This window comes from Erythrolamprus reginae, chromosome 10 (genome assembly GCF_031021105.1).
Source record: "Erythrolamprus reginae isolate rEryReg1 chromosome 10, rEryReg1.hap1, whole genome shotgun sequence".
NCBI classification, from domain to species: Eukaryota; Metazoa; Chordata; class Lepidosauria; order Squamata; family Dipsadidae; genus Erythrolamprus; species Erythrolamprus reginae.
The window spans coordinates 30,832,159-30,847,445 of NC_091959.1; the positions used below are offsets into that span (position 1 = coordinate 30,832,159).

The following is a 15,287-nucleotide window of genomic DNA, read 5'->3' on the forward strand; positions in this document are numbered from 1 at the left end:
AAGAGAGGGAGAGAGAGAAAGAGAGGAGAGAGAGAAAGCAAAAAAGAGAGAGGAGAGAGAAGAGAAATAGCAAGCAAGAGAGAGAGAAAGATAGAGGGAGAGAGGAGAGAGAGAGAGACAGCAAGAGAGAGAGAGGGGGGGAAGGAGGGTGAGGGAAAGTCATAGAGGGAGAGAAGGAGAGGGAGAGAGAAAGAGAGCAAAAAAGAGGAGGGAGAAACAAAGAGGGATGGAGAGAGAGAGGGAAAGAAAGAAGAAGGAAGGAAGAGAGAGAAAGAAAGAGGGAGAGAGAAATAGAGTGAAAGGGAGAGAAGAGATATTTTTTTTGTCCAAACGTTTTTTAGCAGGGCCCCCCCCCGCTCACTGTTCCCCAGGATTTTGTAAATGTGAAATAATGTGCCGCGGCTCAAAAAAGGTTGGGAAACACTGCCCCTAGATATTAGCAAATATGCTTTAGCAAATAATAAATGTGGAATGAAATTTTATGAAAACATCCATGTAATATTGTTGGCAACAACATGGAAAGAATTTGCTCTTTCTGGGTTGTGTTATTATTTTTTCCCAGTAGAGCCTACAGTTCAAGAACATCTTGATGATGTTCTATCCAAAGAGTAACCAGGTCCAACTCTGATTTGTTTTCTGCAATCAGTCTAGCTGGGTTTATCAAAGAACCTATCTGCTGGGTTATCAAAATGGTCCTAAACATCATCTACTAGGTTCCCACTCCAGTTCATGCATATATTTGTTTATTCACATATTTCAATGCTTCTGAAGGCATCAAGGTGTGGCTGTCAACTCTTCAAACCCAGAAGTGATGCTACATTTTGTCTTTGAGCTTCTCCAGGTAGTTCCTGATCTGTTTCGACTCTCCCAGGTCCATATCTTGGCAAACCCATTTAATGTCATCTTCGTTGCAATTGAGGATTGAATTGACGGTGGGACAACCATCATCTGGAGGGATGGTGGTGAACGTGGTAAATTTGACCCGTTTCCGCTTGGAGGCGGGCGAATGCAAAGGATGTTCCTGCTTCAGGTCTCTGATTTGCTTGTCCCCCCAGTTGAATTTTTGGACTGCTTTGACTTGGGAGTTTTTTTGGCGTGCCAACAAGGAGTTGACTGCCTGCGTCAAAGCCTATCCCTTGGTCTATGATCGTGGTGCACTCATCGGGTGGAGGCAAGACATCTGCTGGGTTGTCCAATAGCTCCATTTCATTCCCAAGCCACACCCAGTCATGAGAGTGGTTCATGGAGGTCTGTCCTTCCATGGGAAGTTGCTTGTGACGGTACTTCAATGTGAAGGTGGCACAGTTGATTAGGAAGACCAGAATGGCAAGGCAGAAGACTCCTAACAGGGCATACATCCCTGTCTCCAAGTCACTCAGACCTCTGGGTGTCTCAACCAGGTCACTGTCTTCCATGCCATTATTGCTTTGGGGAAGATCAATCTGAGCTGGGAAGTTGGTGAAGTCAATCGGAATGTTCTGGAGTAGACCTTCATCTGAAAGTTTATCTCCTTCAGGATACTTTTGTAGGCTTTGTTTTGGTTGTAGACTTGGCTGTCACGCCCATCTTCCTCCCAGGGGCTTCTTCTCGCTCAGCAGAAGAGCTTCTATAATATTGTCCTTCCTGGCCATTGTGTTCTTGGTCAAACACCTTCTGCCTCCGGTCACTGGCATGGTTTTCAATTTCCTCAGCACTGTAATCTCCAAGACCATGGAGATTGGCATCATTCTGGCCAAACTTGACTTTGATGTTTCCATTGCCAACTGCTAGGATACTCTTCCGCTTGGACTTCTGGCAAGATTCAGATATCATCATATCTACTTTGACCAGCAAGCCTTCTCCTTCCCCTTCTGCTACCACCACTGGCCATTTGGCAGAAGAGCTCTGATGGGCTGAAACAATGGATTCATCAAGTGAGGAGGCAGAGAGAGAAAAGTCTCTGGGGTCATAGATGTCCAGTGGGGTCACAGCACCATCGCTGAATTGGATCCAGGAGCTCACCATGGCCTCCTAATATAAAATAAAAGGCAATAGTTAAAACAAGGTCAAACGCCTTCTGCCTTCTGAGATGTACCATATTTTTGGAGTATAAGATGCACTGGAGTATAAGACGCACCTTAGTTTTGGGAGAGGAAAATAGGGAAAATATTCTGCTTACTGGGTATTCATCTGGCTAGCGTCCTTAGTCTGGTCAGCTTCAGCACATTATTTTATCCCCTGGTTAGGGTTTAAAAAAAACATTTTTCAGAGGAAGTAGCAATAAAAAAGCCTGCAAAGACTTTGGGCTGAGGGAAAAAAACCCCTCTTTTGGATGGAGTAGCAATGAAAAAAAACCCCTACAAATACTTAGTACTGGAAAAAACTTCTTCGGAGGGAGTAGGAAAGACAAAAACTCTGCAAGCCAGGGAGATCATTAGTGCTCATTAGAGCTGGGGAAAAAAGCTTCAAACCCCCTACATTCAGAATATAAGATGCAGCCAAATTTTCAGCCTCTTTTTTTTGGGGGGGGGGGGAGGTGCAGCTTATACTCCAAAAAAATATGGTAAATTGGACATCATGGGAAATGGACCTGTAAAAATGGACCTGCATGATGAACTCCAGCTCTACCTGGGTAAAAAAAAAAAATCACAAATGACAACCACACAACTTTCTAAACCAGTTGTTATGTGCCTGAATTGCAATGTTGTGACCCCAGGGAGAGTGTGACATCTTGCATTGGTCCTTGTTCTGTCTGGGTGCCCCCAGACCTCAACACCAACTGGAAAAAACAGCCAGACACGCTGGTAAAAGCAAAAGTACTTTATAGCTTGAAAAATAAACACAGAGAAAAACCTGTTCTTCCCCACAGGCAGGTTATGAGACTTTACAGCAGAGTCCTGATGTCCAGACAATACAGCAGCCTTCTTGCTGGCACACCCACCACTGTAGAGAATAAGACCCCCCACCTTTCCCCCCCAAGGTTTCAGTATTCAAAGTCACAAACCAGAATTCCAAGACGCCAAAGAGCACAGCCAGGTCCCAGGACTCCCAAAGATAATACTCCACAAGCCAGGAAGGGTGGGTCTGCCTTTTAGCCTTTCCAGAGAGCACCACACCCAAACCCAGCTGTTGCCTCTTTAGTGCTGAAAGTACCTAGCTAATTGGTCCCTTCTTTGTTTTGCTCTTCTCTGTCGCAGATCGATTATTGCTTGTGCATTTTCCTCTAAGGAATCCAGGCTGCTTGCTGGGGAGAGCTCCCTCTCGGGGGCCTCTGGCTGTTCCCCCTCTTCCTCAGCCTGAGATTCCTCCTCCTCGTCTGCCTGCACCTCCTGTTCCTCATCCTCCCCCTCTGAGCAGGAAACCGACAGAAGATCAGCCGTTCCCTGAGGGGCCTCGGACGGAATCACAACAGTCCTACATATGAATTGTCGCTCAACCGTTTGGATTCAACTGTTTGGGACCCAACTACATTCAAATTCAGAATAGAGCTGGAAGGGCCCTTAGTTTTCTTTTTTTTTAAAGTGGAAAATTAATATACATATTTTAAAAGAAAAGAGGTTTTCTAGTCCAACCCCCTGCTCAAGCAGAAGATCCTATACCAGTGATAGTGAATCTTTTTTTTTTGCTCATGTGCCAAAAGGACAAGCACATGCTCAATAGCACATATGCCCACACCCATAATGCAATGCCTTCCCCCATATGCGTGCACTCCCTCATGTTCCCCTCCCATGCACATGTATGCAGGGCTCATTGAAGCCTACAGAACCTGTGGATTACAAAAACTGGACACAACAGACCTACCCAAAGGTGAAAAATGACCCATGCTTTCACTACCAGTTTGGGTGAACCGGTCCGAACTGGTTCAATATCACCTCTGCTTCTGATGCCTCTGAACTTCAAAATTCCGCTAAACAGAGAGTTGGCAAGTCAAGAACTTCCCTTATATATGTTTCCCAAGTTACTCTTTATTTTCTCAAGTTGTTATTCCATTGTAGCTTTGAGGTTCAGGGATCTGGTGAAAGCCTGTTAAGTCATTAACAATCAGTGGCAGCCATTTTGACTTAACTATGTCAGAATCAGGTGCTCAGGCTGACAAACCAGGTAGCAACAGGTGCCAAAAGACTAACAGGTCACTCCTGGAGGACAATAGTCCGCAAATTGAGCATGAAAGAACATTGGGGAGAGCAGAGTCCACGCTAAAGAATGTTAGTACAATATACATAATTGGTTGGGTTTGGCAATATAGAAAACAAACCAACAATGTATGCTTAAATGTATTGAAACACTATTGCTTTAAGAGTTAATGTTATGGATGGCCACAAGATGGAGCCAGAAGCGTGATTCTCTCTCTCTGACTCTCTCTGCTATTTCTATTATGTTCTCTATGACTGCTGTAGTGGGAACTGTGTGTTAAATGCTGGTTTATGTATTTGTAAGCTGAACAAGTAAGACTTACAGTTTTATATATGTATTGACTGATTTAACTGTGAATGACTAGGACTGTTCTTGACTCGGATATTTGCCAAAGTAAATATTTTATACACTTAATGTATCTGGATTGTATTACTGAACCATTACTTGTATCTCTGGGCTATCAGCTGGATAGCTGCTAGAATTCCATGTTTCCTCTGTGTATGTGTATCTTTGACAACTCAAAGATCAGTTTGCACACTCCTTAACAAAGGATCTACAGTCTAATGTTGAGGGCATAGCACCAGAGACCGGAGCCATACTCTGACTAGCGACGGTGTCCACAAAGAAGGGAGGAGCTGGTACAAACTCCTTATTGGGGATATTCACTGAAAAGAGAGGATCCGCCTGAGACACTTTTCAAGGAGGCTGTTGTTTTCCTGAACACAAATCAGCTATAATGGGGAGGAGAGGAAAAGTGCCTTTTTGCAGGGCTGGAATGTTTAATCAATAGATCTGATCAATAAATCTGATACTTTTTAAGCAATGCAGAAGGGAGCCGTTTAATGGTCTTCAAAGATTATTATATCTTCCAGGTAGGAAATAGCCAGAGGTGGAGGTGGGGAGGGGGGAATTATTCTCAGAGTATGTGTCCCTTGACACTAGCATCCTTTAAACATGAGAATGGTCTTTTCTTCGCCTTTGGAACAATTGGTACAAATGTCTACCCATTTAGCTTAAAAGGTTTTACAACTGCCTTGGGAAGAATATTGCCTGAACCTCCATGGGGTATTTGTGAAGAAGGAAGCTTTTAGATGGGGCCATAAAGTAAGAAGTCTCCATCCCTCCATTTTCCACCATATCTCTTTTGATAATAAGGACGAGCGGGTTAAAGGAGAAGTGAGATTCTGGAGACATAGGGCCAGTATTAGGTTCCTATCTGGAGTGGGGGGGGGGGGATGGGATGGCACACTGGTAGTGTAAATGGAGCTGCATGCACAGTTCCAAGTGGCTGGCATGTAGGTGGGCACATCGGAGCAAGATTTGGCTTATGTGCATGCGCAGGAAGCAAAATCTCATGAGAGGACGCATGCATGAGATATTTCTTTTACTTACTTACTTACTTACTTACTTATTTACTTACTTACTTACTTACTTACTCGATTTTTATGCCGCCCTTCTCCTTAGACTCAGAGCGGCTTACAACATGTTAGCAATAGCACTTTAACAGAGCCAGCCTATTGCCCCCACAATCTGGGCCCTCACTTTACCCACCTCGGAAGGATGGAAGGCTGAGTCAACCTTGAGCTAGTGATGAGATTTGAACTGCTGACTTGCAAATCTAGCAGTCAGCTTCAGTGGCCTGCAGTACTGCACTCTACCTGCTGCGTCACCCCAGCTCATTAATTTTGACTATTTTCAGCGATCTTTTGCCTCCGTGCATGCGTGGAAGCAAAAAGATCTCATGTGCCCAAACATGTTCTCATGAGATTTGCTTTCTGTGCATGTGCAGAGCCCAAATCTTGCCCTGACACACATGTGCACCAGCCAGTCACCGGAGCTGCGTGCGCATCAGCACCGATAGCGGTGGTAATTTGGACACCCTGCCTGCATAGGGCTCAGTGTAACAACTCAGAACCCCCCCCCCCCCCAAAAAATGTACCTGTTTCTGAGTGTGAAGCAAGTCTTGAGCGATGGTGGTAGCCATGAAAGCTTGATGACTAGCTGTGCTGGGCTGAAGGACAAGGGACAACCCAGCTACTAGTTGGACTCCCATATCGGTGATGGTCACCTTGTCGTCCAACACCATCACGGTCTTCTCGGCCAAGATGGAATCAGAGAGTGGAGAAAGGACCTTTGGAAATCAACAGAGAGACCCACTTAGGAATAGAGCAAAGTTACACTGTCCCTTTTCCCTCAAAAACCTTTGCAGAATGGAATATCAAGGCAGGAATGTTCTCACACCCATGTAATCAACTCACCTGGACCATAGTCATGCCAACTTCCTGCCCAACCAGAACCTTGCCTCCTTGTAACTGGGCCACATGAGGTTTCTCGAGCTTCATGAAGTCCATCACCAAATCTGTTATGTCAATCTGCCAGTCAGAGCCCAACAAATAGGACAGCTGCCCCGATGGACTGGCATCTTCCGCCACAAATTGGGTGAGGACCCGCACCATGGCATGCTGGTACTGGAGAGTGCAGCCCCTTCCCTTCCGCTCATCTTCGTCTTCATCATCACTGTCCCGTGTCAATCTGAAAAAAAAAAGCATTTAGAAATTGCCTTCATGCTCAATGAGTAGAGTATGCACATGATACTTTCAAAACTGCCATGGCTTCATCTACAAAGAATCTGCTGTTGCCGGGAGGTTCACTATAGTTAGTGGGCAGCTCTCTGCTGTTTGAAGAAGACAATCCATCATTGGTTCATGGATATCTCCAATGAAGGCTTCCTCTAGGGAAGAATTTGCAATACCCTGAACCAATTATATTTGCTTCAAGAGAGAGAGGGAGGGAGGGAGGAAGATGATAGGTAGGTAGGTAGGTAGGTAGGTAGGTTGGTTGGTTGATTTATTGATTGATGATGGATGGATGATAGATAGATAGATGATAAAGGATGGATGGGCAGATGGATGGATGGATGGATGGATAATAGATTATAGGTCCTTGCAGGCCAAAGTTTCTAACACAAAATGACAGATTCTTATTGGAATGCTGACAGGTACCCTATTTCCCCCCACATAGGCGTTGATCAGCTGTGCTTTAAGAGAGATTAAACACAGCTGCTCAAAGCCTATTTTGCATCAGTCTTCACACAAAAAGGAACCACCAACCAACCTGCAACTCAACTGCAATAAACAGCCCCGGAACTGAACTCAACATAAATAAAAACACAATAAGGGACCAGTTGTGGGAGCTCAATGAGTACAAATCGCCAGGACCAGATGGACTACACCCCAGAGTCCTAAAAGAACTGGCAGACACCATCGCGGAACCACTTCTCCTCATCTACCAAAAATCCTGGACCATAGGAGATCTACCGGAAGACTGGAAATGAGCCGATGTAGTCCCCATCCACAAAAAAGGTAAGAAGACTGACCCAAGTAACTATAGACAAATCAGTCTGACTTCTGTACCTGGAAAAATAGTGGAGAAAATAATCAAGAAACAACTTTGCCACTGCCTAGAAACAAACAAGATTATATCCAACAGCCAACATGGGTTTGTCAGAAACAAATCATATCAAACCAATCTCATATCATTTTTCAACACCATAACCAAATCAGTAGACCAACACAATGTAGTTGACCTCATATACTTGGACTTCAGCAAAGCTTTTGATAAAGTGGATCACAATCCCCTAATCCACAAATTTTAAAAAATGGGGTAGACACATGCAGATGGATAAACAATTGGCTGAGCAACCGCACCCAACGAGTTGTCCTCAATAGCTCCAAATCCACATGGAAGAAGGTAGGCAGTGGGGTACCACAGGGTTCTGTTCTGGCCCCTGTGCTCTTCAACATTTTCATCAATGACCTAGATGAGGGAATAGAGGGGGAACTAATCAAATTTGCAGATGACACCAAGCTGGCAGGGATAGCCAACACCCTAGAGGATACGCTCAAAATACAGAAATACCTAAATAGATTAACGCTGTGGGCCCAAACTAACAAAATGATCTTCAATGTTGAGAAGAGTACCTTCACCTAGGTAAAAAAACCAGCCTAGACACACATACAGTCTGGGAGGAACCCTACTTAGCAGTAGTGACTATGAAAGGGATCTCAGAGTCTTGGTGGACAATCAATTGAATATGAGCCAGCAATGAGCAACAGCGGCTAAAGAAGCCAACACAATCCTAAGGGGGATACACTCCAAGACCAGAGAGGTATTAATACCACTCTATAACACCCCGGTCAGACCACATCTGGAGTACTGCATTCAGTTCTGGTCACCACACTTCAAAAGAGACGTTGAAACTCTGGAGAAGGTGTAGAAAAGAGCAACCAAAATGATTAAGGGACCAGAAACTAAGACTTATGAAGAGAGATTGTGGGAACTGGGCATAGATAGGCTACAGAAAAGGAGGGCCAGAGGGGACATAATAGCAGTATACAGGTATTTGAGGGGTTGCCACAGAGAGGAGGGGGTCACTCTATTTTCCAGGGCACCAGAGGGCCGGACAAGGAACAACGGCTGGAAGCTAACCAACAAGAGAGTTAACCTGGAAATAAGGAAGAATTTCCTGACAGTCAGAGTGATCAACCAGTGGAACAACCTGCCTGCGGAGGTTGTGAATGCCCCAACTTTGGATATTTTAAAGAGGAAATTGGATTGTCATTTGGCTGGGGTGCTGTAGGATTTCCTGCTTAAGCAGGGGGTTGGACTTGATGACCTGCAAGGTCCTTTTCAAGGGAGGTAAGTAGACAGATGATAGAGATGAGGTGATAGAGAGAGGGGAGAGAAACATCTTTCAGAAACGCCCATGATGGAGTGGTAGCTTGCTGCTGATTTTCCCTCAATCCAATCCAACTCTAACTACTGCATCATGTCTTCTGGAATTGGGGAATAACTGTGGTGGATCACCCTTAGGGATTATATTCCTTTCTAGGTCACCTTTAGAATTACTCATCCTCCCTATCTATTGAAAGAGGGGAAAGAAACAGGACAGTGGATTGAAAAAGAAAGTGCGATGGAGACAGAAGGACACAGAATCCGTTGGACTGAGACAGAGGCCACAAATCTTGAGCCAACCAACAGAACCCACCTCTGATTGAAAACAATGGGGACTCTCCAACCTTTGATCTGGTTCAGCTCCGTGTCAGACACATCAATCTGAAGAGGCAAGCGTGGGACCCAAACCGTAAGCTTCAAGGGGGCACTGAGATACTGGTACGTGAAGTTCACCACGGCATTCACCTTTCCTTTCATCTCTTTGCCATTGACAAAAACATAGTCGCATCGGTCAGAGACCTAGGAGAAGGATGAAAAGAGGAAGAGGTCAAAATGGAACAAGGGGACGTCGCTGAGTGGGTGATAGCCATGGATTGGCATTGGCAGTCTTTGAAGGAGATCGTTGGGGCCGCATCTGAAATTTTGAGAGCCAGGCGTGGGCAATTGGACAAAATGATGGCCATAATAAGACCATACCCATTTAGCTTTTCAGCCCTGGGACCACCAAGCAAGGCTCCAGTGAGGCGCAATGATTTTACTGGAAATATATATGAAACAATGTGCATGAGTGCAAAGCTTTGGGAAACATTTATGATATTTTTAAGAACTGTTATGATGACAATGTTATCAGAGAGCCCCATTGACAACTATCTCCCTTCCTCCCCACTCCCTGACACCCCCCTCCCTCCCTCCCTCTCTTCTATCTATCTATCTATCTATCTATCTATCTATCTATCTATCTATCTATCTATCTATCTACCTACTTACCTACCTGCCTACCTATCTTCTATCATCCCTATATCATTTTTCTGTATTTCTCTCTCTCTCACACACAGAAAAAAACACACACATACATCATCTAGCATCAATCCATTATCTAACTGTCTGTCTGTCTGTCTGTCTATCTATCTATTTATCTATCTATCTATCATCTATCTATCTATCTATCTATCTATCTATATCTATCTCTATCTATCTATTTATCTATCTCTCTATCTCTATCTCTATCTCTCTATCTCTATCTATCTATCTATCTATCTATCTATCTATCTATCTATCTATCTATCTATCTATCTTCTATCTATAATCCCCTGGATCATCTTTCTGTGTCTCTCTATCTTCTCTCTCTCCATCCATTCATTATCTATTGCTACCAGCCAGCTTGTCCCCAGCCATGTTAACAGAAGAGGAAAGTCAGTGGTCTGTAAAATCCAACACTGATTAAAGAAGCGATTACAGATCTCTCTCTGAAATTGGCTATGCTAATGTACGCTTCTATTCTGGGACAATATTTACACGCTAAATAATAAATCCCGTTCAAGGCTGGCAGTGAGAAGACCTGCCCTGAAGTCGAATGAAGCAAAAAAGTTCAGCAGCATAAACCCAACCATAAGAAAGAGATAATGGTGGGTCACAGAAGGAATGGGGGGGGGGGGGAAGGGGGAGGGTTGGCTCGGTTTAGCAATAACAGAGTTGGAAGGGACCTTGGAGGTCATCTAGTTCAACCCCTTGCTTGCAGGAGACCTATACAAGGGATTTGAGCCGCTAACCATTCTGATTAACAGGTTCAGTGTCTTAGCCACTGAGCCACCTAGTCTGGCTATTGTTTGCGTGGAAACATCCTGGGGATTTGTAATGTCTAAAGGGAGAAGAAAAAAAACAGAAGGGCTGCTTTGGGAAATAATAATAATGATGACTATTAATCACTGCTTGGAATTTAAATAGGCTGACACATGGCTCTTTGGAAGAACCTGGTATGAATGAAGGTCAACAATAACTAAAGAACTGGCAGCTGGATTTGGAGTCTTTCCCTAGGAAGATGTTGTTTTCAAAGATAGTACCAACAATAAAAGTGCTTTGGGTATAATCACAAATTATCAATTTGCAAATGTATCTTTTATTTTATATACACTGAGAGCATATGCACCAAAGACAAATTCTTTGTGTGTCCAATCACGTTTGGTCAATAAAAGAATTCTATTCTATTCTGTTCTGTTCCTGTCTGTTCTATTCCACTCCACTTCATTCCATTCCATTCCGAAACTGCAGGGAAAGGGTAGGGCAACCAGAGGCGGTATTTGCAGTTTCTCCAAACTAAAAATTTCTGCTACCAGTTTGTTCAAATCAGCTAAATACCACCTCTGAGTGCAAGGAATAAAGCATTAAACAATTCAGTTTCTTTTCACTGTAGCAGTTAACACTTCTTGGTATGTGGCGCTTAATTAAACAATATCCTCCCTATAAATCTTCAGGCTGTATAAGAATGCCATAAGAGATTTTACTTTGGGGAAAACAAGGGGACAAGCAGCCTTGGTCCATTAACTCACGAAAGCTTCCTGCTACTTCAGATATATGGAATAAAATATTGCTCCCAGACATCAGATACAACATCTGTCGTTTCTCTAGCAATCAGCTTTCATCGCAAGTAAAAGGGGACAGAATGCAGATAAAGGCAGAATTAAGAAAATTAAGGTCAAAATAACTTTTTTGTCACGGACAATTCACATTGTCAACTTGCCTAATCTGGAGCTGGTGATGTTTTGGGGGCCTCGTGCCTTGTAACACAGTCTTGTTTGGCAGAAAGGAATGAGAAAGAAAGTTAAAAGTAGTTTAATCCCCTTCCAACTCTGGTAATCTGTGATCTGTAACATTCTTTGTTGTTCTTTTGTGATGAGTTTTTTGATGTTAGGTGTCCATTTTAAGTCTTGAGATACAATAGAGCCTAGACACTTGAATGATTTTACTGTTGATACTGTGTTGTTTATTGTTGTAAGAGGTGGTAATAGATAGATAGATAGATAGATAGATAGATAGATAGATAGATAGATAGATAGATAGATTCAGGTATACCAGGGTGATTCGACAGAAAAAAATCATATAATTCTTCCCTGGTACAAGCTGAGAGGAGAGCCTGTAGCCTAGAAGTTAAAGCCACTGCCTTACAAGGCAGACTTTGCAAGTTTAAATCCCGGTAAGGGTATGGGTAGCTGATGAGAGCATAATAAGGTTGAAATAGATCTATACTAGTCTCCCTTCCTTTTCATTATCGGCAAAAATATGCTACACATATAGATAGATACAGTAGATAGATAGGTAGATGATAGATAGATACATAGATAGATAGATAGATAGATGATAGATGGATAGATGATAGATAGATAGATAGATAGATAGATAGATAGATAGATAGATAGATAGATAGATAGTATATAATACAATCTGTTGTGGCCCAGAGGTGAAGCTCTTGCCTCACAATCAGGAGGTTGTGAATTCGATCCTAGGTAGAGGCAAATGTAGGGTCTCCTGCTTGGGCAGGGGATTGGACTAGATGATCTGTAAGGTCCCTTCCAACTCTGTTACTCTGTTAATGTAAGAGATCTCACAAGATCGCGGGAGATCTCATGGAGTTCCGAAGTGATGCAGAAAGATGCCTGGAGCTCAGGCGGGTCTTACATTCTTGCCTGGAACCATGCATGATCTCCTCTCTTTCACAAGATTTGGGGATTGCAGTGTCCGCATAGTAACAGCCGGCTGTCAGAGCCGCGCTCGCTCGTCCCTATCCAGGGTGCTGATTGGGCGCGTATGCCCTAGTTACATTGTAAGCAGGAACTTTCCTCTGTTGGGATTGGTGGCTGCCTCAGGCAGCTAGCTGTATAAAAGCCTGTGTATTCATGTTATCTTTAAGCCTGTACCTGCCACTGCTGGCACGTTGTTGATTAAACTATTATGTTTATATAAGGCCTCAGTTATTATACTGGCGACGAGGATTCGAGCCTGTCATTGCGGATTTCTTGTTATATATTAACAGTAAGTGAGGATGTCTGTGCAACTTACTTTTCCCCCTTTCGATCCACAAGGGGAGACGTGGGACTCTTATGTCGCCCGTTTCGACTGCTTTTTAATATCCAACGGTTATACTGAGATTTCAGGGGACCGGAAAAGGTCTTATTTCCTCGGGTTCTGCGGTCCCGAGATGTTCAAGACGGCCAGAGCCTTGTTTGCCCCAGTCTCCATACATGACGTTCCATGGCAGACTTTTCTGTCAACTCTGCAGGACCATTACGCCCCGGCCCCTTCCCGTTGTGCCCGAAGATACAAGTTTTACCAAAGGAACCAGGCGGAAGGGGAGTCAATTAATGACTTTGTAGCCGCTCTCCGCCGGGCGGCTTTATACTGTGAGTTCTCAGATTTAAATGACTATTTACTGGACAGGCTTGTTTTTGGGGTGAGGGATGGTCGCCTGAAGCGGCGCCTTTTAGCCACCTGGGATTTAACCTTTCAGGCAGCTCTGGCTGAGGCTCGTGCTTTTGAGCTGTCAACCCAGTCTTTGGCGGCCATGGACAGCACCGTGAATGCTACGGTCAAAGGGCCTGCCTTGCCTGACAAACTGAAAACCCCTGTTGAAAAAGAGGGTAACAGTGAGGCTGAGGAGGAGGAAGTTTGCCGGCTGGGGGCTTCCCGGAGTCATGATCCACCTGCCGCTCGTCCCCGTCCCCCTCTGTCGCCGTGCTGGGGATGCGGGGGCAACCATTTTAGGTCGAATTGCCCCTTCAGGGACGCGGCTTGCCGGCGTTGTGGTGCCAGAGGCCACATTGCTCGGGTCTGCCATTTCCGCAGATCCCCACCTCCCGCGTCGAGAGAGCAGAGGGAGTCCCAAGGCTTCAATCCTCGTTGGCAGAGGAGATTTTCCTCGAATAGGAGGAAGGAGTGCAACGCCGTCTATAGCTGTCCGCGCCCGGCAACCACTTATGTCAGGGAGACATCTGATTCAACGGAGAAGATTTCAGTGGCAGTTCGTCTCTGGGAAGCGTCGTGTTCCATGCAAGTGGACACCGGCTTGGCACATTCATTGGTTTCCTGGGCCACCCTGAAGCGGTGTTTCCCTAGACTTAGTAAGAGTCACCTGCAGCTGTGCAACTTGACTTTACGGGACTATCAAGGAGCCCCGGTTCCGGTCCTGGGCGAGGATAGATTTCCAGTCAGGTTTAAGACTTTCGTGGGCAAATTTCCTCTGATCGTGGTAGATGGGCCATTTTCCAACCTTTTAGGGCTAGACTGGTTTAAGTCTCTGGGTCTGTCTGTCTCTGGGGTTAATGCAGTTAAGGGGGGGTCTGCTTTTGACAAATTGGCTAAGGAATTTCCCTCAGTTTTTGACAACGAATTGGGATGCTACACAGGGACCCCAATTTCATTTAGTCTTAACCCCCAAGTGCCCGCAGTGTGGCTGAAGGCCCACCGAGTTCCCATTCCCCTCAGGCCAAAGGTAGACGCTGAATTGGACCGGCTGATTGCTCAGGGGGTGTTAGAGCCGGTGGACCAAGCGGAATGGGAGACCCCGCTGGTCATAGCTTTCAAGGGGGATGGGGGCATAAGGTTATGTGGGGACTATAAGTGTTCTGTCAATAAGGCACTGGCCCACTACTCGTACCCGCTGCCAGTGGTGCAGCAGTTACTCCACACCCTTGGTAACGGCAGGGTTTTTGCCAAGCTTGACCTTTCTCAAGCGTACCAGCAGCTCCACGTCGACCCCATTATTGCAGACGCCCAGTTGATCGTTACCCATAGGGGGGTGTTTAAATGCCATCGATTACAGTTCAGGGTCTCCATTGCCCCAGAGATCTTTCAGGGGTTGATGGAACATTTATTGTATGGGCTGGAGGGAACGGTGCCCTACTTTGACGACGTCCTGGTCTCGGGGAGTTCCGAAGATGAATTGTTATGGAGGGTTAAGAGAGTTCTGACCAAGTTTCAAGAAGCGGGTTTGAAACTGAAATCGCAAAAATGTGTCTTTGGGGTGCCAGAGGTTGACTTCCTGGGGTTCAGGGTGGATGGGAAGGGGATCCATCCCACCCCGGAGAAAACAAGGGCAATCTGGGATGCCCCCAGACCCCAGTCAAAGGCGGAACTACAGGCCTTTTGGGGGCTTCTGAATTTTTATGCGGTTTTTATTCCGCACAAGGCTTCGGTGGCAGAACCATTACACCGGCTGCTTGACAAGCGATCTACCTGGCGCTGGGGTGAGTGGGAGGATGCCGCATTTGGGGCGGTTAAAAGAATACTCACCTCTAATAATGTCCTGGCCCAATATTCCCCTAGTTTGCCGTTAATCCTCACTTGCGATGCTTCCCAATACAGTGTGGGAGCAGTCCTTAGCCACCAGTTGCCCAATGGCTCTGAAGCCCCATTAGCGTTCTTTTCCCGAACCCTGGCCAAAGCAGAAA

The 15,287-nt window shown here is 45.2% G+C and overlaps 1 protein-coding gene across 1 annotated transcript in view; it reads right to left on the bottom strand.

The window, feature by feature from the left end:
• Nucleotides 1-738: 738 nt before the first annotated feature.
• The window catches only part of TMEM132C (transmembrane protein 132C), a 161,565-nt gene continuing 147,016 nt past the window's right edge, over nt 739-15,287 (bottom strand). The window contains 6 exon segments of the mRNA XM_070762105.1: nt 739-1,045; nt 1,047-1,515; nt 1,517-2,010; nt 6,053-6,244; nt 6,372-6,645; nt 9,161-9,366. Coding sequence (XP_070618206.1) covers nt 815-1,045; nt 1,047-1,515; nt 1,517-2,010; nt 6,053-6,244; nt 6,372-6,645; nt 9,161-9,366 — 1,866 coding nt within the window. The 3' untranslated portion in view covers nt 739-814.